Raw genomic sequence first — 24992 nt, forward strand, 5'->3', positions numbered from 1 at the left:
GCAGAGAGAGAGGGGAGCGGTGAGAACAGAGAGAAAGAGAGGAGGAGTGGTGAGAGCAGAGAGAGAGAAGAGGAGTGGTGAGAACAGAGAGAGAGAGAAGAGAGAGAGAAGAGAGAACGGATCAGAGAGAGAGAGAGGAGGGAGTGGTGAGAGCAGAGAGAGAGGAGGAGTGGTGAGAGCAGAAAGAGATGGACAGGGTGAGAACAGAGAGAAAGAGAGGAGGAGTGTTGAGAATAGAGGAGAGAGAGAGAGAGAGAGAGAAGGAGTGATGAGAGCAGAGAGAGAGAGGAGGAGCGGTGAGAACACAGAGAGAGAGAGAGAGAGGGAGGAGTGATGAGAGTAGAGAGGAGGAGGAGCGGTGAGAGCACAGAGGAGGAGCAGTGAGAGCAGAGGGAGAGAGAGAGAAGGATGGTGAGAACAGAGAGAAAGAGAGGAGGAGTGTTGAGAATAGAGAGAGAGAGAGAGAGAGAAGGAGTGATGAGAGCAGAGAGAGAGAGGAGGAGCGGTGAGAACACAGAGAGAAAGAGAGAGAGAGAGAGAGGAGGAGTGGTGAGCATAGAGAGAGAGAGAGGATGATGAGAGCAGAGAGAGAGAGGAGCGGTGAGAACACAGAGAGAAAGAGAGAGAGAGAGAGGAGGACTCCGGTGAGAACACTCAGGAGGAGGAGTGATGAGAGCAGAGAGAGAGAGGAGGAGCGGTGAGAGCAGAGAGAGAGAGGAGGAGCGGTGAGAGCAGAGGGAGAGAGGAGGAGTGGTGAGAGCAGAGAGAGAGATAGGAGGAGCGGTGAGAGCAGAGAGAGAGAGGAGGGGTGAGAGCAGAAGAGAGAGGAGGAGAAGTGAGAGCAGAGAGAGAGAAAGAGGAGTGGTGAGAGCAGAGAGAGATGGAGGAGTGGTGAGAGCAGAGAGAGAGACGGAGGAGCGGTGAGAGCAGAGAGAGAGAGAGAGAGAGAGGAGGAGCTGGTGAGAACAGAGAGAGAGATAGGAGGAGCAGTGAGCGCAGAGAGAGAGAGAGGAGAGAGAGAGAGAGAGAGAGAGGAGCGGTGAGAACAGAGAGAGAGAGGAGGAGTGGTGAGAGCAGAGAGAGAGGGGGAGCGGTGAGAACAGAGAGAAAGAGACCTTGGACTCTGGTGAGAGCAGAGAGAGAGAAGAGGGTGAGAACAGAGAGAGAGAGAGAGCCCTGTAGAGGCAGAGAGAGACCAGAGAGAGAGAGAGGAGAGAGAAGTTGAGACAGAGAGAGAGAGGAGGAGTGGTGAGAGCAGAGAGAGAGGAGGAGTGGTGAGAGCAGAGAGAGAGAGGTGGTGATGAGAACAGAGAGAAAGAGAGAGGAGGAGTGGTGAGAGCAGAGAGAGAGAAGAGGAGTGGTGAGAACAGAGAGAGAAAGAGAGAGAGAGAGAGGAGGAGTGGTGAGAACACAGAGAGAGGAGGAGCGGGGAGAGCCCAGAGGAGGAGCGGTGAGAACAAGAGAGAGAGAGAGAGGAGGAGTGGTGAGAGCAGAGAGAGAGAGGAGGAGCGGTGAGAACACAGAGAGAGAGAGGAGGAGCGGTGAGAGCAGAGGGAGAGAGAGAGAGAGAAGGAGTGGTGAGAACAGAGAGAAAGAGAGGAGGAGTGTTGAGAATAGAGAGAGAGAGAGAGAGAGAGAGAGAGAAGGAGTGATGAGAGCAGAGAGAGAGAGGAGGAGCGGTGAGAACACAGAGAGAAAGAGAGAGAGAGAGAGGAGGAGTGGTGAGAATAGAGAGAGAGAGAGGAGTGATGAGAGCAGAGAGAGAGAGAGCGGTGAGAACACAGAGAGAAAGAGAGAGAGAGAGAGGAGGAGCGGTGAGAACACAGAGAGAGAGAGAGAGGAGGAGTGATGAGAATCAGCAGAGAGAGAGAGGAGGAGCGGTGAGAGCAGAGAGAGAGAGGAGGAGCGGTGAGAGCAGAGGGAGAGAGGAGGAGTGGTGAGAGCAGAGAGAGAGATAGGAGGAGCGGTGAGAGCAGAGAGAGAGAGAGAGAGGAGGAACGGTGAGAGCAGAGAGAGAGAGGAGGAGAAGTGAGAGCAGAGAGAGAGAGGAGGAGTGGTGAGAGCAGAGAGAGAGGAGGAGTGGTGAGAGAGAGAGAGAGATAGGAGGAGCGGTGAGAGCAGAGAGAGAGAGAGAGAGAGAGAGAGGAGGAGCGGTGAGAACAGAGAGAGAGATAGGAGGAGCAGTGAGCGAGAGAGAGAGAGAGAGAGAGAGAGAGAGAGAGAGAGAGAGAGGAGGAGCGGTGAGAACAGAGAGAGAGAGGAGGAGTGGTGAGAGCAGAGAGAGAGGGGGAGCGGTGAGAACAGAGAGAAAGAGAGGAGGAGTGGTGAGACAGAGAGAGAGAAGAGGAGTGGTGAGAACAGAGAGAGAGAGAGAGGACAGAGAGAGAGAGAGAGAGAGAGAGAGAGAGAGAGAGTGAGGGAGTGGGAGAGCAGAGAGAGAGGAGGAGTGGTGAGAGCAGAGAGAGAGAGGTGGAGCGGTGAGAACAGAGAGAAAGAGAGGAGGAGTGGTGAGAACAGAGAGAAAGAGAGGAGGAGTGTTGAGAATAGAGAGAGAGAGAGAGAGAGAGAGAGAGAGAAGGAGTGATGAGAGCAGAGAGAGAGAGGAGGAGCGGTGAGAACACAGAGAGAGAGAGAGAGAGGGGAGGAGTGATGAGAGTAGAGAGAGAGGAGGAGCGGTGAGAGCAGAGAGAGAGAGGAGGAGCGGTGAGAGCAGAGGGAGAGAGAGAGAGAAGGAGCGGTGAGAACAGAAAGAGAGGAGGAGTGTTGAGAATAGAGAGAGAGAGAGAGAGAGAAGGAGTGATGAGAGCAGAGAGAGAGAGGAGGAGCGGTGAGAACACAGAGAGAAAGAGAGAGAGAGAGAGAGGAGGAGTGGTGAGAATAGAGAGAGAGAGAGGAGTGATGAGAGCAGAGAGAGAGAGGAGCGGTGAGAACACAGAGAGAAAGAGAGAGAGAGAGAGGAGGAGCGGTGAGAACACAGAGAGAGAGAGAGAGGAGGAGTGATGAGAGCAGAGAGAGAGAGGAGGAGCGGTGAGAGCAGAGAGAGAGAGGAGGAGCGGTGAGAGCAGAGGGAGAGAGGAGGAGTGGTGAGAGCAGAGAGAGAGATAGGAGGAGCGGTGAGAGCAGAGAGAGAGAGAGAGGGGAGGAACGGTGAGAGCAGAGAGAGAGAGGAGGAGAAGTGAGAGCAGAGAGAGAGAGGAGGAGTGGTGAGAGCAGAGAGAGAGGAGGAGTGGTGAGAGCAGAGAGAGAGATAGGAGGAGCGGTGAGAGCAGAGAGAGAGAGAGAGAGAGAGGAGGAGCGGTGAGAACAGAGAGAGAGATAGGAGGAGGAGCAGTGAGCGAGAGAGAGAGAGAGAGAGAGAGAGAGAGAGAGAGAGAGGAGGGGAGCGGTGAGAACAGAGAGAGAGAGGAGGAGTGGTGAGAGCAGAGAGAGAGGGGAGCGGTGAGAACAGAGAGAAAGAGAGGAGGAGTGGTGAGAGCAGAGAGAGAGAAGAGGAGTGGTGAGAACAGAGAGAGAGAGAGAGAGAGAGAGAGAGAGAGAGAGAGAGAGAGAGAGAGAGAATAAAGAGAGAGAGAGAGAGAGAGAGAGAGCAGGAGAAGAGAGAGAGAGAGAGAGAGGAGGAGTGGTGAGAGCAGAGAGAGAGGAGGAGTGGTGAGAGCAGAGAGAGATAGTGAGAACAGAGAGAAAGAGAGGAAGTGGAGAGAGCAGAGAGAGAGAAGAGGAGTGGTGAGAACAGAGAGAGAAAGAAGAAGAGAGAGCTGGAGTGGTGAGAATAGAGAGAGAGAGGAGTGATGAGAGCAGAGAGAGAGAGAAAAAATATAATTTATAGAGCGGTGAATGCCAGAGACAAAAGAGAGAGAGAGAGAGAGAAGAAGAGGAGAGAGAGAGAGAGAGAGAGAGAGAGAGAGGAGGAGTGGTGAGAGCAGAGAGAGAGAGGAGGAGCGGTGAGAACACAGAGAGAGAGAGGAGGAGTGATGAGAGCAGAGAGAGGAGACCTGTGAAAGCAGAGAGAGAGAGGCGGTGAGAACACAGAGAGAAGAGAGATAGAGAGAGAGAGAGAGAGAGAGAGAGAGAGCAGAGAGAGAGAGCAGGGTACCTGCTGTCACCCAAAGCAGAGGAGGAGTTTAACGGTGAGAACACAGAGAGAGAGAGGAGGAGTGATGAGAGCAGAGAGAGGAGGAGCGGTGGAGAGCAGAGAGAGAGAGGAGGAGCGGTGAGAGCAGAGGGAGAGAGGAGGAGTGGTGAGAGCAGAGAGAGATAGGAGGAGCGGTGAGAGCAGAGAGAGAGAGAGAGAGAGAGGAGGAACGGTGAGAGCAGAGAGAGAGAGGAGGAGAAGTGAGAGCAGAGAGAGAGAGAGAGAGGAGGAGTGGTGGGAGCAGAGCGAGAGAGAGGAGGTGCGGTGAGAGCTGAGAGAATAAAGAGACCGGGAGAGAAATGGTGAGAAAGCGGTGGTATGGCAGGACTGGCTACTCTTTTAACAATATCATCCAACATCCCACCATTATTCCCAGTTACACACTAAACAAAGAGGGAAAGGAAAAGAGGAAAGAATTGACAGAGCAAATTACATTATTAAACACCACTCCTCCAGAAAGTCTCTCTTTCTGAAACAGAATACTAAGCAAAACATGATTGGTTTAGTGACAGAGAGAGAGAGGGATGAGAGAGAAAGAGACAGAGAGAGAGAGAGAGAGAGAGAGAGAGAGAGAGAGAGAGAGAGAGAGAGAGTGGTTTAACACTTAGAACACCATCAAACCAAAAGCACAGAGACCCAAATAATGGTAAATTACAATCTTTGACAATCTTTGTACCCTGGTGGTGAACAGCTTTCATGGAAATATGAACAAAGGTGATGTTTCACTTTGACTAATGTTGGGGTCACTCTAGGAAAGGTCTTAAAATTTAAAGTTGAAAAAATATAATTTATAGTGGCTGGTATTACTATATTTTTGACCCATAAGACAAAACAAGAGTTAATAAGCACAATGTCTTTAGTAAAAGCCAAATTGTGTTTATACCACAACATCGCACGGAGTCCGATCATATTTACACATACACACCCTGATAGATAACATGTCCACCAAAATAATACCAAAATGTACACTTGCTTTATCGACTTCCAAAAAGTATTTGATTCTATTTGGCATACAGGACTCTTCTACAAAGTTAATCAAAGTGTTGTAGGGGTAAAACATATTACATAATTAAATCAATGTACACTGGCAATAGGTGCAGCATGAAAATTTGCAAGGAAATAACATCTTTCTTTAACAAGGGACAGGGCCTTCGCCAGGGTTGCAATCTGAGCCCTACACTCTTCAATATTTACATAAACTAATTTGCCACTAATCTAGAAAAATCTTCAACCCCTGGTGTTAGTTTCCACAATCCAGAGGTTAAATTCCTACTCTTCGCAGATGACATGTGCCTGCTGTCACCCAAAGCACATGGCCTACAGCGGAGCATGAATGGGGCCTAGAAAAATATTTGTTTATCATTTCATCTGTGATTCAAATTAAAACCATAATCAGAGCGCAAGCATCGAAAAACCCAACTAATTAGCTATTATTTAGATATCATTCTAACTGTATTCCCAATTTTTGCAGGATATTTGTTAGCGAGCTCGACTCAAATTCAAACCTAACATGTAGCCTACCTGCCCATACTGTAGATGCTACTACTACTAATGTAGACAAAGATCCCAACGTGTGTCTACTACTGTGCAGTTGAAACAGCGGACCTTGGGAGTTGAGGCAGTTGTTTTTACAGCAGCAGCTGCATAACTAGACCATTTTCCAATATGTAAAGTAAGGCACGTGATGACTTAGGCACACTTAAATACATTTTCTCTTTGATATGTATACTATTCGAAAGTGTTTTTCTTAGAGCGTCTGCTAAATGACTTAAATGTAAATGTAAATGTAGATGTTTGGTATGGCAACCTCTTGTCGGAGAGAGGAACATTAAACCTAAAATCCCTTTTGTTTACTCACCTACTAGTGGCTAGAGAGCCCCAGGTAGGCAGGATCTCAGCAGAAAGCTGTCAGACAGACTCTGATGCAGAGGAGAGCAGGGAGGGAGGAAGGAAGAGGAGTGAAAGAGGAGCAGCTGTGCCAGTGAAGGGGTGACAGACTAGATCGAACAAGCCAGTGATAAGGGAAAGGAAGAGTATGGACAGGTTTGAAGTGAGGAAGACGAGGTTTTAGATGATCCAAGCACTGTGGCCATAGAAGGCCGTCTTCCTGCTCACTTTCTGGGTAAACGTTTTTGCAGCGTATTGAGAATAGAAGCCTAATTCTTCAGTCAGGAAATATTTCTCCGGACACTGAATCAGCTCACATTAAGGCACTGCGGGAATAAAATAAATGGGGTGTTACTATTCAGTTTCACAGTGAACAGAGGAGCCGTCAGAAAAAAAGAAAACGCTTCCCCGATGAGACTGAAGATGACATAGCAAACAAACAGAAGTCAGACACTGGATTTTGCTAAACACAGTGTTTCATGTGGCTCTGGATAGTATAATCAGTCATTTGGACATGCGCTTCCACACGATTGCAGCTATTTTTCGAGGAGTTTTCCCCAATACTTACACTTAGGAAAATGACTGAAAACCAAACTTGTGTATCTTGCCATAAGTTGAGAAACAAGTACTCCAAGTATCTCACAGATGGATTTGAAAATGTGCGACATCTAAAGCAGATATATGGTGTCACTTCTTCAGATGGACTTTCTCCTGTAGAGCTCCTGAATGCCATCCACGAGATGCAGCTACAGGGTATTTATAGAGAGGTGTGCACTGCACTGCGAATCTTCTGTACAATGCCTGTAACAGTTGCTGGAGGTGAACGTGCCTACAGTAAGCTGAAACGTATAAAGAACTATCTAAGATATGTAATGTGCCAAGACAGGTTGAACAGCTTTGCCATCCTTTCAATTGAAAACCAGTTAGTTGGAAAATGAAACTCTAAAAGACATTATAAATTAGTTTGCTCACAAGAAGGCTCGACGCCGGGCTCTTGGTGCAGTGTGACCTCTTGAGTTTTGTTTATCCAAGCCTGCCCGGGGATGGGCAAAATACTGTTTCAGAGTATTTACTGCTATGGTTCATCTCCTGTTGAACTTACTCAGGAATGTCCACATAATGTCTAGACACTACAGTCGCAGTTTCACAGATGCCTGTTCTCTGTAGGTACCCCATTTATGCCCGGAGTCAGGAACTTTTTTTATGTGGGGTATGTTATTTAGGCAAATACTTATGAATTGCGCGTAGGGCAGAAGAGGGTTAGCCTTGTTTATAAGAGTTTGTAATTTCATCTGAAACAGGGATCATTGGTCATTTCTTCATAAAACTGACTACAATGCCATATATTTAAAAAAACAAGTCACCAATTGTGTAGTTGTTTATAATGAAGCAGAATAACAAATATTGTGACACAGACAGCTTTTGTTAACATTAGGAACCAAAACATTGTTTGCAATACTGTTAATATAGGCAAAGGATGAAGTTGGAAACTAGAATCTGCACAATTGTAGTATAGAGCAGCAGAAGCTTATAGTTAGTACATTTGATAACACATATTGTTCAGTATGTTATTTTAATCTGAAACATTCTGATTTCTATGTTAGGGGCCCGGTATTTTTTTTCTTCCATGGGGCCCCAGAATTCTGGCAACGCCCCTGCCTGCACACACTACAATTACTTAGGTTTGGAAATAAGCTGAACTGGACACCTTTAATGAGGCAGTAAATGAACTGAGAGAGAAAGCACGCCATTAAAAAAACGAATGAAAATTGAAATACCTATAAAAACAATCGGATAAAACAAATTTTATGTGTCATTGAACCAATTGCACTTTGTGGCAGCAAGGTGTGCGGTCCACTTGCAAAACAAAATGTCACCCAAGGGACAAACACCCAATTGAAACCCTGCATGCAGAGTTCTGTAAGAGTATCCTACATGTCCAGAGGAAAACTACAAACAATGTATGCAGGGCAGAATTAGGCCAATATCCACTAATAATAAAAACTCAAAAACAAGAAATTTGGTTTTTGGAAACAACTAAAATAAAGTGATCCCCTTTCATATCATTACCAAGGACTGCAATGCGAAGAGCCGAGCAAAGAAAAGTGACCCCTCATCCAGCTGGTCCTGGGGCTGAGTTCACAAACCTGTTCTACTAACACACTGAAGCCTCAGGACCAGAACATCCAATCAATCAGAATAAACTAAATTACACAGTCAAAACAAAACTACATTACTTCTTGGGAAGCACAAGCACAAAGTAAAATTCAGTGCTCTCTGGCCCTAAGTCGACAGTACACCGTGGCAAACTATTTGACCATGGTTGCTGATCAAAACCTAACAAAAACCTTGACAAAGACCTTGACAATATACTGGCCTTGCCATTGAGAAGGGTGGACACAGGAAAATCTGGCTCCCTGTAGAGGAAAAGCTGTGCAACCACTCTACCACAGTAGAACCTGAGAAAGAGCTGCATTTCCTAATAAAATGTTTAAAAATATATATATATATAACACAATTTCCCCCAAAAAACATTTCCCCAAATTTGAAACCCTTATTCAAGGTCACAAAGACCTCTCTGATGAGAATAGGCATCCGTCCTGTTGGGGGAAGACGCAGATAGCTGTGGCAGAGCTCTACATTTCTGCCTGCCATAAGTTGAGGGACAGTCAATATTGATTATTATTATTTTCATTATGTTAATATTGTAAATCTCCAAAGTAAGCTTTGGCAATATGTACATTGTTACATCATGCCAATAAAACAAATGGAATTGAATTGAAAATTGAGGGAGAGAGACTGACTGACTGACTGACTCCTGCAATGAAACGGGAAATGATCGCCTCATATTAGCCATTGAGTCTAACCTTCCACCATGTCTGTCTGGCCTGAGACTGCCAGGCTCGTGAAGACACGTCCGGTTGGTGCTTTGGGACAAGCCGTGAGAGACAGCCAATAGGAGAGGAGCTGACTGAAGCCCTTCCAGGAAAAACAAAGGGGCCTGCTCTGCAACCCTAGAACACTTCATCACAAGCAGTCATCACAAGCAGTCAAACGCGTACACACACTCACAGTCAATAGGGGAGACTGTCAACATGAGAGACCAGGTAAATAGCACAGATGAGTGTTTTCAATCGTCATATACACTCCAGATGTTGATCTCAAATGGTTCTGAATGAAGATAAGCCCAGACTCAAGGCTTTCCACTTGGAAATCTCTATTAGTGTGTGTGGAAGGACACTTGGAGAGTACAAGTGACAGCAGAGAGGGGACAGAAGGGATTCCAAAAAATGTGGAGGCATGAAATCAGACTTCAACTAGGGGGAACGGTAAAGTGCTCCGGGTATGAGTGTTACCTGCACTCCCTGCCATGTTGTTACCAATGCAGAATATCTCCTCTAGATAGCCGTCTACAAAGGCAAGAGGCTGCGCTCTTCAGCCAGCAAAGGCTGTACCTCCTAGCAGTCTGACAGCCCACCTACTCCACCTCACTCTTCACGCCGACGGGTACATCAACGGGAGGAATAGGCGATTGAAGGAGCAACAGCTCACCGTGGAACGGAGAGGATATCGCGATGATGATCTCGTGATTTATGATACAGATAATGTGGCGATTCTTTTCTATCCCTGAAAGGCCACAGTGTGCTCATTTCACACATTTCCTATATATTGTACCGAAAGATCAACTGAAATCAGTGAGTCATCTTACTAGTTGCTATATCTGTATCGACATAGCACCTTTTTTTCTCTAAGAGTGTATCTAAAACCCAAAAGGTTTCTTCAGCTGTCCCCATTAGGATAAGCCTTTGAATAACCATTTTGGGTTCCATGTAGAACCCTTTCCACAGATGGTTCTACCTGGAACCAGAAAGGGTTCTACCTGGAACCAAATAGGGTTCTCCTATGGGGACAGCCGAAAAACACTTTTGGAACCCTTTTTTTCTAAGAGTGTACTCATATCTAGAACATAGCAATAGCCAGGCATAAACTGGACACACAATCAAATTTAAGATGACAAGACTAGCCATTCTAGTGCTTCCGAGTTTCCCTACCACAGCAGTAGATTGTATGAAATTAGATGTATCCTCTCCCCCTAGAAGGGCCTCCGTCTCTCCCTTCTCATCTGGGCTTGCTGGAGCATGTGGCATGATTTACGTGTGTAGCAGTCCGGGCTGCTCAGCCAGTATTACAAACAGCTGAGCCCAATGGTAGTATGCTTCATTGCGAGTGCAGGGAGAGCCAGTCCCCTTTGTCTGACTGCCCACTGCAGCTATGGAGAACTCCTCTGGACTACAGACAGTATAGAGAGCCATATTGAAACCAGGAGGAGTCAGTCCACTTCAGGAGGACGTCACAGCTGTCTTCTAAACAACGGCGTCGTGTTGTCTCACTTGTTGGGGGCAGAGTTGGTGGTGAGAAAATAGGCAGAATAGGGAGGGGGGTGAGTGAGTGAGTGACTGAGTGACTGAGTGAGTGTACTGTATGGGAGGGGGGACAGTAAATAGATCTGAACAGCCAGTCTGGTTCTACTTCCTCTAGGGTAGAGAGACGGGACTAAGTATGTGTTTTATTATTTATAGAGCTCGGCTCAGTGTGTCTAAGCCATTCAACCTCTACATAATCGATGTAATTCAACATTTACACAATAGTAACTAAATCAAATCAAATCAAATTGTATTACTCACATGCATTTATTTATGAGGCCCTTCTTACATCAGCTGATGTCACAAAGTGTTAAAACCCCAAACAGCAAGCAATGCAGGTGTAGAAGCACGGTGGCTAGGAAAAACTCCCTAGAAAGGCCAGAACCTAGGAAGAAACCTAGCGAAGAACCAGGCTATGAGGTGTGGCTAGTCCTCGTCTGGCTGTGCCGGGTGGAGATTATAACAGAACATAGTCAAGATGTTCAAATGTTCATAGATGACCAGCAGGGTCAAATAATAATAATCACAGTGGTTGTAGAGGGTGCAACAGGTCAGCACCTCAGGAGTAAATGTCAGTTGGCTTTTCATAGCCGATCATTCAGAGTATCTCTACCGCTCCTGCTGTCTCTAGAGAGTTGAAAACAGCAGGTCTGGGACAGGTAGCACGTCCGGTGAACAGGTCAGGGTTCCATAGCCGCAGGCAGAACAGTTGAAACTGGAGCAGCAGCACGACCAGGTGGACTGGGAGCAGCAAGGAGTCATCATGCCAGGTAGTCCAGAGGCATGGTCCTAGGGCTCAGGTCCTCCGAGAGAAAGAAAGAAAGAAAGAAAGAAAGAAAGAAAGAAAGAAAGAAAGAAAGAGAAAAAGAGAGAGAGAATTAGAAAGAGAGAAAGAATTAGAGAGAGCATACTTAAATTCACACAGGACACCGGATAAGACAGGAGAAATACTCCAGATATAACAAACTGACCCTAGCCCCCCGACACATGAACTATTGCAGAATACATACTGGAGGCTGAGACAGGAGGCGTCGGGAGACACTGTGGCCCCGTCCGATGATATCACAGGACAGGACCAAACAGGCAGAATATAACCCCACCCACTTTGCCAACACCACTTGCGGGATATCTCCAAACACCAACTTACCATCCTGAGACAAGGCAGAGTATAGCCCACGAAGATCTCCCTCACGGCACAACCCACTATGCATAAATAATAACAGGGAGTAGCAGCTGCGTAAAAGAGGGGGAGGGCAATGCAAATAGTATGGGTAGCCATTTGACTAGCTGTTCAGGAGTATTATGGCTTGGGGGTAGAAGCTGTTTAGAAGCCTCTTGGACCTAGACTTGGCGCTCCGGTACCACTTGCCGTGTGGTAGCAGAGAGAACAGTCTATGACTAGGGTGGCTGGAGACTTTCAAAAATTTTATGGGCCTTCCTCTGACACCGCCTGGTATAGAGGTCCTGGATGGCAGGAAGCTTGGCCCCAGTGATGTACTAGGCCGTTCGCACTACCCTCTGTAGTGCCTTGCGGTCGGAGGCAGAGCAGTTGCCATACCAGGCAGTAATGCAACCAGTCAGGATGCTCTCGATGGTGCAGCTGTAGAACTTTTTGAGGATCTGAGGACAGATGCCATATCTTTTCAGTCTTACAGATGAAAACTCTCTAGGTAAATAGTGTGGTTCACAACTTATCACGAGATACTTTACCTCAGGCAAGCAAAACCTCAAGACTTCCTTAGATATCATGCACCAGCTGTTGTTTACATATATTCATAGTCCGCCGCCCCTTGTCTTACCAGGCGCCCTGTTCAATCCTGCCGACACAGCGTTTACCCAGCCAGCTGTATGTTGATAATGTCGTCGTTCAGCCACGACTCTGTGAAGCATAAGATATTACAGTTTTTAATGTCCCGTTGGTAGTTTAATCTTACTCGTAGGTTGTCGATTTTATTTTCCAATGATTGCACGTTAGCTAGAAGAACGGAAGGCGTCGATCGCCTACGAATTCTCAGAAAGCAGCCCAACCTTCGTCCTCTTTTCCTCCGTCGTCTCTTCACGCAAATGATGGGGATTTGGGCCTATTCCCTGGAAAGCAGTATGTCGTTCAAGCCGGGCTCGTCGGACTCGTTAAAGGAAAAAAAAAGCTTCTGCCAGTTTGTGGTGAATAATCGCTGTTCTGATGTCCAGAAGTTATTTTCGGTCATAAGAGACGGTGGCAGCAACATTATGTCCAAAATATTTAAAAAAAATCATTTTAAGTTACAAACAATGTGGCCTAATTCTCTCTCATTAGTTAATACCGTGTCATAACACATTGTCATAACATAGAACCATAATATACAGTATTTTCAGTGTTCGGTTACGGTAATAACACCTCCATAATAATTTCAGTAATCAAACATTTCCACCACAATCTCACAATCTTCATCACCCACTCAAACAATTTAACTAATGCAGGTTTACTCACGGCACACGCAATGATAGATATAGTTATCAGGGACGCTCACCTTACACCTCTATGGAGAGTCCACGTGTGAGTTGAACCTGAGCCCTCGTCTCTCTCAGGGCTGGGGTTGGGTTGATTGGCCTTCAAGCCGACATCTTGGCTACGCTGCAGCTGGGAGTCTTGTCAGAGCGGAGCCAGAGTCAGGCCAGCCAGAGGAGCCCAGAGCTCGTTTTGGAAAGACTGACAAAGACTCCCTCTTCCTCCTCCCGCTCTCCCGGGCTCACATGTCAGTCTGAGCAAACCTAGGTTGTGTTCAGTAGAAGGAAAGGTTTTGAAACACACTGCAATGGGGAGGTATTCGATGGTGTCCAGTAAGAAACGTGTGATTTTGTTCCGCACCTTGAGTCAAAAAGAAAGCCAGGTAGGAGCCAAACTCCAGCATCGTATTGGTTCCGAAAATGAGTAGGATACAAATACTAACCCCAAACCTAGTCTTTGCATAACCCTAACCTAGCCTTATGTTCAACCTTTGCTCAACCCTTACCCTAAACCCCTCCAAATAGGGCTCCCCCACCTTTCAATTCCCAGTTCAACCATGGGTGTGTCCTACTGAACATGGCTGTGTATAATTACAGGATCACAGACACTAAACACATTCCTGTTATCAACCTATCCATGGCACTATTCTTCTGTCTCCTCAACGCTACTCGGCTACGTGAATCACAATTGGTCAAAAGCACACTGGTGATATGACTGTAACATGTTCACTCTTTCAACATCCAACATTTCCCTCAGAGGAGAAAGATTCTCTGAATCACAGCAGTCTGTCTGTGAGCGTAATAATGGGATAATGTCTTTATACTATGTATAGCCAGCCCGGGCTAAGACAGGGTAATTCTATGTTGCTGTGTGTGTGTGTGTGTGTGTGTGTGTGTGTGTGTGTGTGTGTGTGTGTGTGTGTGTGTGTGTGTGTGTGTGTGTGTGTGTGTGTGTGTGTGTGTGTGTGTGTGTGTGTGTGTGTGTGTGTGTGTGTGTGTGTGTGTGTGTGTGTGTGTGTGTGTGTGTGTGTGTGTGTGTGTGTGTGTGTGTTGGTCATCTGGGCACAATGCTTGTTCCAGTATAATTGACTGCTCTCACTGCCAGTGTTGGTTAGTCTGCTTACACCCACACACCGTGATTCACTCTATTCTGTGACTGGCTGGAGTTCCCTAGAGAGAGGTCGGCTGCTCACTGACTACAAGGGGTCATGCACCCTGCATGTCATACCCGTGTGTGCGTGCGCGCTCGTGCGTCCGAGCCCACATTATTAACTTGCAGTATTACAGTATTTATGAGAAATATATCTCACTGCTCATCCTGCTTCTGCAAACAAATCCACTATCATACTTGCCCATGTGACTTAGGGAATAATGGCGACCCGTTTGAGCTGAAGAGAATGGATTAATAAACTCCTCCAAAAAAAGAGCAACTGTTTAAAAGTTCTGTGGGGAACGGCTAAACATCCTTTTTTAAATCCATCGTCTCTGCAATCTTCAAGGGTGGGAAACCTTTCAATCTGCCATTGTGGGCAAAGTACATGCAAGAAACTCTTTCTGACCCGTTATTACGTCCGCCTCTGGGCCTTTAGATACATGTCCTGCCTTCTTTAGCCCTTGGCACATCGTCTACTCACTTCAAAGACTATACCAGTCTACCACGGTCTCTTCTCAAGATGGAACATTAGGGGTTGTCAAAACACTTGACAGTCCCACAGGAACATCACTTGCGATCCACAGTACATGAAATGTTGACACCTATGTCAATGATGTGAATTTTCTGTCATGATATCTTTCAGGCCAGCAGTCAAGAGTTGTCACGTTCTGATCTTAGTTCCTTTGTTTTGTCTTTTGTTTTAGTATGGTCAGGGCGTGAGTTGGGTGGTTTGTCTATGTTAGTTTGTCTATGATTTGCTATTTCCGTGTTTGGCCTGGTATGGTTCTCAATCAGAGGCAGCTGTCAATCGTTGTCCCTGATTGAGAACCATATTTAGGTAGCCTGTTTTCCATTGTGTTTTGGGGGTGGTTGTTTTCAGTTTTTGTGTGTCTGCACCAGACAGAACTGTTCCGGTTGTTTCTTTGTTGTTTTGTTATTCGGTGTTCAGTTTTCACTAAATAAGATGAACTCTTACAACGCTGCACTTTGGTACTCACCTTCTTCCACCGACAACACCTGTTACAAGAGTGCAAAGGACACGAACAAAGTAAGCCACCTTACCGTAAGCCATCGGCAGATAGAGATTGAGCACACGAGACAGAGAGAGAGATATGGAGAGTAACGGAAAGAGAGGAAGAGTAGGTGAGCTGCTACTAGACTATACAACCTCTGGCTCCCCAACCCGTTTCTCACAAAGAGGGCATTATTCTCACTCTGGGCCCAGTCAATCTGTTCCGTGTTTCCTTAGGAAATGTCCACTTAGTCCTGGGAAGTCAGAGGCTTCCCACTGCACCTTTGATTCAGGCCTTGTCCAAATAGTTGCCGGGGTGATTACACGGGTCAGGGCGACCCGGGGGACGCTGGTAAATAAACGCACGGGGCGAAGACAAATTCTAATGAGGAAGCCTTCAGACACCTCCAAAAATAACCTGTTTTCATGTCCAAATGTTAGCCTTGTAACCGCACACTTTCACCACTTTGCATATTTCACATTTGGTTAAGAGGCCTACTATATCTAATGCGATGAGAGGTAAAAGAGGTTTAAAAAAAAAACTATATTTCTATAGGGTTGTATGAGGGCGTTAGCCAGTAGCCACCTACCTGGTGAATATTGATTGGCCATTGGGAGGTTCCATAATCTTATCATATAGTGACAACAGAGCTTGTGACAGAACATGAGACATGCGTATCGTCAGATGGTCCGGCGGAGTGTGTGTGTGTGTTTGTCCTTTTAACCTCGCAGTGCAGCAAAAGGCATCAACTCACGCTGCATCAAGTGCTGTTTTGTGCACAAAATGCAGATGCATTACACGGGTCGACGTAGCTGTAGAATAAAGATAATAAAGAATTTTTTTCAAGGAGTTACACTCTTACAATACATCTCTACTTCAATCCCAGCTACAGAGCTGAGGAGACGTAGAGACACTCCTAAACAGATCTGTCATTCCATTGCTGGCATTTAACGCAGAACAAACAGCACCGAAGACACCCATTTCTTTCCCCGTCAATATTTTGCCAAGACGAATCTAAGGCTGCAGGCGAGCATGCGCCTGACTACTTTTGTTTTCTCCTTGACGACTCGAAGCTCTTCAGTGACAATCGTTAACGGACTGTAACCGTGTGCTATCGACCAGGGAAGAGGAGGAGAGCTGAATCTGCTGTGTGAACAGTGGGGTGTTGTCCAAATGCCAATAGGTGTTGAAAAGACGGATGTTGATACATGACCACGGGATCTATTTATTTATTTATTTAGGAGAGGAGAGGGAAGTCCCATTGAGACCAAGGTCTCTTTTACAAGGGAGCCCTGCATGGCAACACCAAACACAATCGAGGCAGGAGCATAAGAAACCAAACAAAAAAACGTCATTTTTAATTTTTAAGTACAATCATACAAACACACACAGACATTTCAGACCCTAAAGCGCTGTGTGTGTCAGGTTCTACAGTGCCGACCCACAGGGTTTGACCTGGAGCCTGTGCTGTGGCAGGAAATGTATCAAGGGGGATTGAAGTGTATCCTACTGTGAGACCACTCCGTGACGCCATATGTGCCTGAGCTAAAGCAAAGATTAGCGCTTCCTTTTCTGGGAGCCCTCAGCAGATTCACGCTTTAGATCTTTGCTCCATGTCCACTTTACACCTAATATAGGATCAATTGATGCTTAGTGCCCGATAAACACTTCACCTAATTGTTCCCTTGTAACTTCCTTCTTGGGAGTCAGCAACTCTGTACAATTCATTTTCTGTGATGTAGGCCCCTTGGTGTGGCTATAAAAGTTATGATACAAGCTGCAACAAGGGCTTGTTCTTTCTTGTTCACATGCATTCAATTGCACTTCCACTGTGACCTCCAGCGAGGTCTCAGAAGATACCCTCTCAGCATTTGTTTCGCATTAACATCCTCTATGTCCCAAATGTCACCCTATTCCCCACATAGCCCACCACTTGTGACCAGAGACCTCAAAAGTAGTGCAGTATAAAGGGAATAGGGTGCCATTTGGGATGCAAGTCCTGTCTACCAGTCCAGCTTTGGAAACACTAAACAGGGGGGGGGGGGGTCTCAGCAAGCTATGAGGCTGTTTGACCCGCTTGACCTGCAGAGGGAGCTTCAGACCTGGTAGTCACCACCATTACTGCCCAGACGACCAACACACACACACACACACACACACACACACACACACACACACACACACACACACACACACACACACACACACACACACACACACACACACACACACACACACACACACACACACACACACACACACAGCAACATAGAATTACCCTGTCTTAGCCCTGGCTGGCTATACATAGTATAAAGACATTATCCCATTATTACGCTCACAGACAGACTGCTGTGATTCAGAGAATCTTTCTCCTCTGAGGGAAATGTTGGATGTTGAAAGAGTGAAAATGTTACAGTAATATCACTAGTGTGTTTTTGACTCATTTTGATTCATGTAAGCAGTGTTGTGAATGAAGGTTCAAGGAGGTTGTCTCTCCCAGTCACAGGTCTGCCACATACACAGATCTGCAGTTCCCATACAGTAGGATAGAAAGTGTTTCCAGAGCAGCCCCATCCATCAGACACACATGCCCACACACTCGCTCGCTCATATGCACGCTCACACACACAACATACACAATTTCAAAATCTCTGGGATAAAATAATAAAACCATCAAAAACTGATGTAGTTCATATGAGAGGCTTTCAGAAATAATTACAAACATTCTTTAAAAGACAGCTTTAAATCATGTTAGATTATCTCCCTAATATTTGGGAGTGGTTTGCAAATTAAAGCCATTCTGGAGAAGCCATTTCCTTCATTTGAGAGAGTTCAGTTAAAGGGTACAACAATAGATATCTAGCATTGGGGTGAGTTTCCATTTGAAGCAATCTGGAACCATACAGCACCAATACAGTCCGTCTTGGCTGGAAGCTTAACATTGAAAATGTAGTCAACAGTACCACCTAGTGTTGGTCCCATGTAACGTCAAGTGGAGCCAGACGTTCCGGTCACGTGGGTGTTCTTGAACAAACAGGTCGCAAGGTGGCACGATTCCCATTTTCCAAACAGCTACATATGTTCACTTAGTCATCCTATTTCAATGGGAGCTTCAGGCACAAACAACAAACAAACGTGTCGTTAGGCTTGACCTCAATGGAAAATGATGTTCCCACAGCAATGAGCGCTGATGAATTTGTGCATTTACATTTTGGTCACTCCACAGTGGCTTACAGTCAGCGCATACAACCAAGGTAGATATAAAACGACTACATACCATGGTTAATATTCAAATGAAGACAGGGACAAAGGGATGATTCAACACGCTTTTTCTCAAGAACGTTTGCATGTCGGAAGGGTAGTACAGTACTTCCTGTGAGAGTGAGGGGGAGGGGGTTGATCCTGTCCATGATTAGATTAGGGGCTGATTGGGAATCAAGGAATGAATTAATCGGATTAAGTGGTTCAGTACGACCAGCAGAGCAGATGCCGACTAGTCTCTCAATATCAATGTGCAACACTCTCGTTAAGTCCCGGAGACGATGTTTAAAGATATGTTTGGGCAAGAAAGCATGATAGAAAGGGAGCACGAGAGAGACACACCCATACGAAACCATGTGCACGCACACACACACGCACACACACACGCGCACACACACGCACACACGCACACACGCACACAACACATGCACGCCAACACACAAACATGTATACCCGCACGCACGCACGCACACACACACACACACACACACACACACACACACACACACACACACACACACACACACACACACACACACACACACACACACACACACACACACACACACACACACACACACACACACACACACACACACACACATGCACACAACACGCACACACACACACACACACACATGCACACAACACGCACACACATGCACACACACACACACACGCGCACACACGCACACAACACACGCACGCCAACACACACGTATACCCGCACGCACGCACACATGCACACACACACATACACACACACACACACATGCACATGCACACACACACGCACGCACAAACACCCACTACTGACCTGCCCGCATGGCTACATTCCATAGCTTATCTCGTTGTGTCTATGCAATGTGGTTCCATGTACACTGCATGATCTCCTTGTGTCTATAGACACTGAGTATACAGATATTGAGAACACCTGCTCTTTCCATGACATAGACCGACCAGACGAATACAGGTCAAAGCTATGATCCCTTATTGATGTCACTTGTTAAATCCACTTCAATCAGTGTAGACGAAGGGGAGGAGACAGGAAGGATTTTTAAGCCTCGAGACAATTGAGACATGGATTGTGTACGTGTGCTATTCATCGACTGAATGGGCAAGACAAAATATTTAAGCACCTTTTGAATGGGGTATGGTAGTAGGTACCAGGCGCACCGCTTTGTGTCAAGATCTGGAACACTGCTGTTTTTTTTTGCGTTCAACAGTTTCCTGTGTGTATCAAGAACGGTCCACCCCCCAAAGGACATCCAGCCAACTTGCCACAACAGTGGGACACATTGGAGTCAACATGGGCCAGCATCCCTGTGGAACGCTTTCGACACCTTGTAAAGTCCACGCCCTGACAAATTGACGTTGTTCAGAGGGGAAAATGGGGGTGCAACTCAATATTAGGAAGGTGTTCTTAATGTTTGATGCACCTTCAGGACGTATTCACACCCCTTGACTTTTTCCACATTTTGTTGTGTTACAGCCTGAATATAAAATTGATTAAATTGAGATTTTTAATCGCTGGCCTACACACAATACCCTATAATGTCAACATGGAATTCTGTTTTTTCAAAAATTTTACAAATTCACTGAAAATCTGAAATGTCTTGAGTCAATAAGCATTCAACCAGCGGAGGCTCCTCACAGGAGGAAGGGGAGGACCATCCTCCTCAGGGAAATTTCATACTAAGTACCACTCTCCATATTTTCAAACATAGTGGTGGCTGCATCATGTTCTGGGTATGCTTGTAATTGTTAAGGGCTGGGGAGTTTTTCATGATAAAAAATAAACGGAATGGAGCTAATAAGCACAGGCAAAATCCTATCCATTTTTTTTAAATGTTGCTAAATTAGCTTTTTATTGTTGAAAGAAGCTAGGAAAGGGATGAGTGTGTTTTTCTAACTACCTAATAATGGCATGGGGTTGTTCAATGACAGCCATGTGTTTGTTTAAAATCTATCACTTGATGGTTTCATTTCAGAGAGACAAATAATCACGTTTTTTTCCCCCCATTCAGCAGATGCGCTTATCCAGAGTGACTTACAGCAAGTTCATTCGTCTTAAGATAGCTAGGTGAGACAATCACATATCACACATATATATATATACAGAGTATGAACATTCCATTCCAGCTAAACAATGGATATGTAGCTTTTTGAACAAAAACATTTTTTTCATACACAAAAAAATAATCTGAGAACAGTAATATTTTACACACATATGAAGGTACCCAAAAGCAATAATAACTGATGGTGTATACTGTATATCGTTTTGGAAATAAACCTTTCATATCTTCCTATTTTTTTTAACTTATCAAATCAAAATGCTTTTTATATTATTACATTATTATAATATTTTTTTTACATTTAAATTTGTATTCATATAAAAATATTTTCCTGGTATGGTTTAGAGGGCAAGTTAAACATCAATTAACACCATTCAGTGTGATCACCTTCAACCTGTGGTGAAGCACTTCTATCCTGATGGGAGTGGCCTCTTCCAGGATGACAATGCCCCCATCCACAGGGCACGAGAGGCCACTGAATGGTTTGATGAGCATGAAAACGATGTTTACCATATGCCATGGCCGTCTCAGTCACCAGATCTCAACCCAATTGAACACGTATGGGAGATTCTGGAGTGGCACCTGAGACAGTGTTTTCCACCACCATCAACAAAACACCAAATTATGGAATTTATTGTGGAAGAGTGGTGTTGCATCCCTCTGATAGAGGGAGGGTGACCCAACACCCTATTAATTAAGACACTTTATGTTGGTGTTCATTTTATTTTTACCTGTATATATTTCCATTCTCTAATCACCTTTCTCTATTATTCGTGTTTTTACTGTTGTTGTTGTCATTATCTCACTTTGATTTAGCAACAGTAGTTTTGCCATTCATGCAGAGAGAGAGAGAGAGAGAGAGAGAGAGAGAGAGAGAGAGAGAGAGAGAGAGAGAGAGAGAGAGAGAGAGAGAGAGAGAGAGAGAGAGAGAGAGAGAGAGAGACCACTTATTTGGATAGTCCCAAGTAGATGGTTTGTAGTTAACTTTCAACAACAAAAACTTTCAACATCATTTCAACTAACTATCTACTAACCTTAACACTTACCTTAACCAGAAAGGTAACTGTTACCCTAACCTCAACCCTTACCCTTATTCTAACTCAGCAAGCTGTTGGATATCAAGAGACAGTTTGTCGATAGTTTGCCCATCTGTATGGGACTATCCGAATAAAGTCTGACTGAAAGCAAAAGGTGAGTTTGAATTCTTACAATTCAACGTTCTAGTTCAATGGGACTGTATCTGTTCACAGTGACATATATCATACATCAACCCACCTTCTGATCAAAATGTTGATTTCTAAAACATACATTACAATTTGATTGAATCAAGGGATACGTGCAGCGTGAGACGATCCATGTTCATATGAGGTGCAAAACAAGGGAGAAGTCACAGAGAGAAGTCACAGAGAGAACCAAGAGACGAAGAAACTGCTGTAGTGGATACACTTTATTTACAAGCCAAACAAAACCAGGTCAGTGGGTGCACTTAGAACATTCCGGAGAGCCTGTTTGGAAGCTCGATAACCGCCAGAGATAACTGACAGGTGAGGAGATTAGGGTCATAGATCGTCAAAGAGAAAGGAAGGACACCATCGTAACCAAATGATCCCTCCTATCCCCTGAACTGTCCCCGGATAAATCTCCTCCTCCTGAGGTGACCTTTGCGTAGCCCAGTCAGTGTGCAATGTTGTGTTGTCCAAAACTGGCTAACCTAGTGGAAGTCTCTCGTGTGGGTAGTCACGTGGGAACACATGGCTAACTTACTGCAGCTATGTACCACTCTTTACAGTGCTGAAAAGGCTGAAACTGACAAATACATCTGATGTTTTTCCCTTTGTCCCTGTGTGCTAGGTGATTATGCAGCCTCCCTTCTCTGGCTTGTAGGGGTTCTTATCATCTGGTACTCCTGTTATGAGGAGGTCGGTACCAGACGCAGCCTCACACCAGTCCATGATGTCCTTGGATGTCTTGGACACCTAAGAGAAACGGAGAGGGGTCAATAGAAGTTTGGATTCTTTCAATGCAGCATTCTAATTCAGTTCAATGGGACTGTGTCAGTTTGCAGGGATGCCTTTGTTACACTACAGAGCTCCTCTACATGGACCCTTTGATGGTACTTACAGGCTCCCTGGGCGTTGAGACCTCTTTCTTCAGCTGTTCCAGCTCCATCTTAAGGATGTCAATGTCTGACATATCCCGAGCCATCTTTCCCTGAGAAGGAAGGAGGGGAGAGGACCCATGAGAGAGGGCACACAGAATAAGCAACAAACATTCACCATGCTATAACAAGTATAATTCATCCAAATCCACGTGAGGGTCTTTGGGATTTGTGAATGACTTCACTAATTGAACAGGTTGGCATACTTGTTTGAAATTCTTATATCTGTCTTCAACAAAGCGCTTCAACGGGTAAGCCCATGAACCCAGGTCTTAATCTTCACCTTTCAAATCCATGTAATTCCTTTCTTAGGAATCTCATGCTGGGATGACCGGTCCAAGGCACCCTGGCCTGTTTTCTATTGCATGTGTGGTAAAATAAACCTATGATGTCACAACAGGCTAAAGAAGGTTGCAGAACAGGATTATCCAATAAGAACGCACCCTATACATTGTCTAACTTTGTATGGCTAGTTGCCAGGAATTCCACTCTAATAATATCTTGCTTTTAAGTAGAGTTGATCGCTATGGGCGTGCACTGACACAGGGAAATATGTCTTAGGTCGGGGATGGGCAATTTTGATGGGGTAGGGGCCACAACAAATGTGAACTGATCATGAGGGGCCGCAGTGGTTCACTGGTCCCTTTACAGTGGGTCTCTTGACAGCAGAGAGACATTTTCTAAGTTGTAGAGTTTCCAGCAATTCTAAACATTTTGCCATGGGGGTTGGGGGGGGGTGAGAATACACCGACTGAGTTCCAAAATATATACAGTTAATATTATATTTTTGGGGGAGGGAAATTCATCCGCTGGCCTACAAAAGGGGAACCTTAGATATCTGACTGTATGAACAAACCAATGAACTTTTGACATATCCTTGTTGACTCTTCCCTATCCTGAAAGAATCTATCATACAACTGAACTTTCGAAATACATGAAGGCTATGTGGTTGGTGTTCTTTGTTGGGTCCTACTTCAATCCTAGCCTCTACCAACACACTCTGCCAACATAATCAGGCAACCAACCAAACCCAAAACGAGCAATTACATGTCACATGAACAATCATAGCAGGTAAGGGAGCCACTGTGACAGTGGGTGGTGCAGACAACAGCTTTATTACATTGTGACTTCTAGCCACGCTGAGCAAACACACACTGCATTCATCCATTCATTTCTGTCCCAAACAAGGCCATTGTTTGGGACAGAAATAGAAGAGTACAGACAGAAATTCAGTCCCCCCCCCAAAAAAAGACCTCAGACATCATTCAATCTAAAAAAAAAAGAGACCGAGTTATGTCTAACAACAGTGAAAACAACTCAAAGGGGGTCGTTATTACAAATAATTGATTGTATTAGAAATTTGATACTACATCAAATGTAGTAGTGTGGCTTGTTGACTCTGGTCAATTTTTTAAAATCCATCCCTCAATAAAAACATCTAAAAGTTGTTCTAAATGCATACTATTTAATTCAATGAATTGCTCAGATGAGCTAGAATCTCCCTGAACACTGGTCCAGGCTAATGGCCAAGATTGGAGTTAGTCGCTACATCCTCTCTCCAGGCCGACACTCACCTATTGGTTGTGGGGACAGTCGATGCAGGGAAATTGTAGTCTCTCGCCCTCTATGGAACCGCTGCGATTGGGTTGTCTCCCTCCTGAGTTCAACTGGCTTACCCTGTCCCTCACCTCTCCTCTTCAGGGCGTTCTCCAGATGGCACGATGGCAGATTGGGAGGAGACTATTGCACAACCCCCCCCCCTTTCCTAATCGGATTAGTCTATAATAATTAGCTGCACCAAATGTCAACCTCAAATCACATATGACCTTTGAGTGTCACAGGAGGACAGTGAGAGAGTATCAGCTTCAGACAAATGCTCACAATGCCAATCCTGACCTTTATCATGGGGTTTCAAAGTTTAAACTGGCCCCAGATCTGTGCTTATTATAAGAAACTTACAATCTCACCTGGGTCACTCTCAGAGGTCAAAAACGAGAGAAATATGAGCATTCTGAATGACCAGGAAATCATTTTAACACAGCCAGGCCCTCCGACAGATTCACATACGGTCTCAGCCCCAAACTCAGGCCCCCAATTCAGTCAACTGATTTGGAAAGGTAAACTGCACTGGGTTCACTCAGAATGTTAACTCTGTATTGTAAGGACAGGTGAGGATTGTGATGGATTTAATTGGGGGGGGGGTTAGAGTTAAGATAAAATTAGAGAAGAGATGATAATAAGAACATGCACAGTATAAGACCTATACACTATATCATAGGCATACTGTTTAATAAATATTCTTCGGGATCTGTGTCCCTTCCACGGGACGGTTGAGCTAACATAGGCTAATGCGATTAGCATGAGGTTCTAAGTAACAAGAACATTTCCCAAGACATAGACAT

The 24992-nt window shown here is 45.3% G+C and overlaps 1 protein-coding gene and 1 long non-coding RNA gene across 3 annotated transcripts; both read right to left on the bottom strand.

The window, feature by feature from the left end:
- Positions 1–11960: 11960 nt before the first annotated feature.
- LOC124016276 lies at positions 11961–19266 on the bottom strand. Of its 2 annotated transcripts, none has more exons than XR_006835339.1 (3): positions 19175–19266; positions 12954–13194; positions 11961–12322 (listed from the first exon to the last, which is right to left on the bottom strand). It is a non-coding gene; the product is annotated as an uncharacterized LOC124016276 (long non-coding RNA). The 2 variants fall into 2 exon arrangements; XR_006835338.1 differs by lacking the exon at positions 19175–19266 and adding an exon at positions 13292–13858.
- A 2595-nt stretch (positions 19267–21861) lies between these two features.
- gngt2a (guanine nucleotide binding protein (G protein), gamma transducing activity polypeptide 2a) lies at positions 21862–24303 on the bottom strand. The gene is made up of 3 exons (XM_046331810.1): positions 24165–24303; positions 22554–22643; positions 21862–22408 (listed from the first exon to the last, which is right to left on the bottom strand). Exons 2-3 carry the CDS (start codon positions 22635–22637, stop codon positions 22280–22282), a joined length of 213 nt encoding a protein of 70 aa, XP_046187766.1. The 5' UTR covers positions 22638–22643; positions 24165–24303; the 3' UTR covers positions 21862–22279.
- Positions 24304–24992: the final 689 nt, after the last annotated feature.

Source organism: Oncorhynchus gorbuscha, linkage group LG26 (genome assembly GCF_021184085.1).
Source record: "Oncorhynchus gorbuscha isolate QuinsamMale2020 ecotype Even-year linkage group LG26, OgorEven_v1.0, whole genome shotgun sequence".
Classification (NCBI taxonomy): domain Eukaryota; kingdom Metazoa; phylum Chordata; class Actinopteri; order Salmoniformes; family Salmonidae; genus Oncorhynchus; species Oncorhynchus gorbuscha.

What these genes read in the sequence shown, in the direction of transcription:
- gngt2a (XM_046331810.1), bottom strand. Translation starts at nt 22,637, where the DNA reads ATGGCTCGGGATATGTCAGACATTGACATCCTTAAGATGGAGCTGGAA. An exon ending in TCTCAACGCCCAGGGAGCCT is followed by an intron (nt 22,409 to 22,553) that starts GTAAGTACCATC and finishes CGTTTCTCTTAG; the next exon opens with GTGTCCAAGACATCCAAGGA.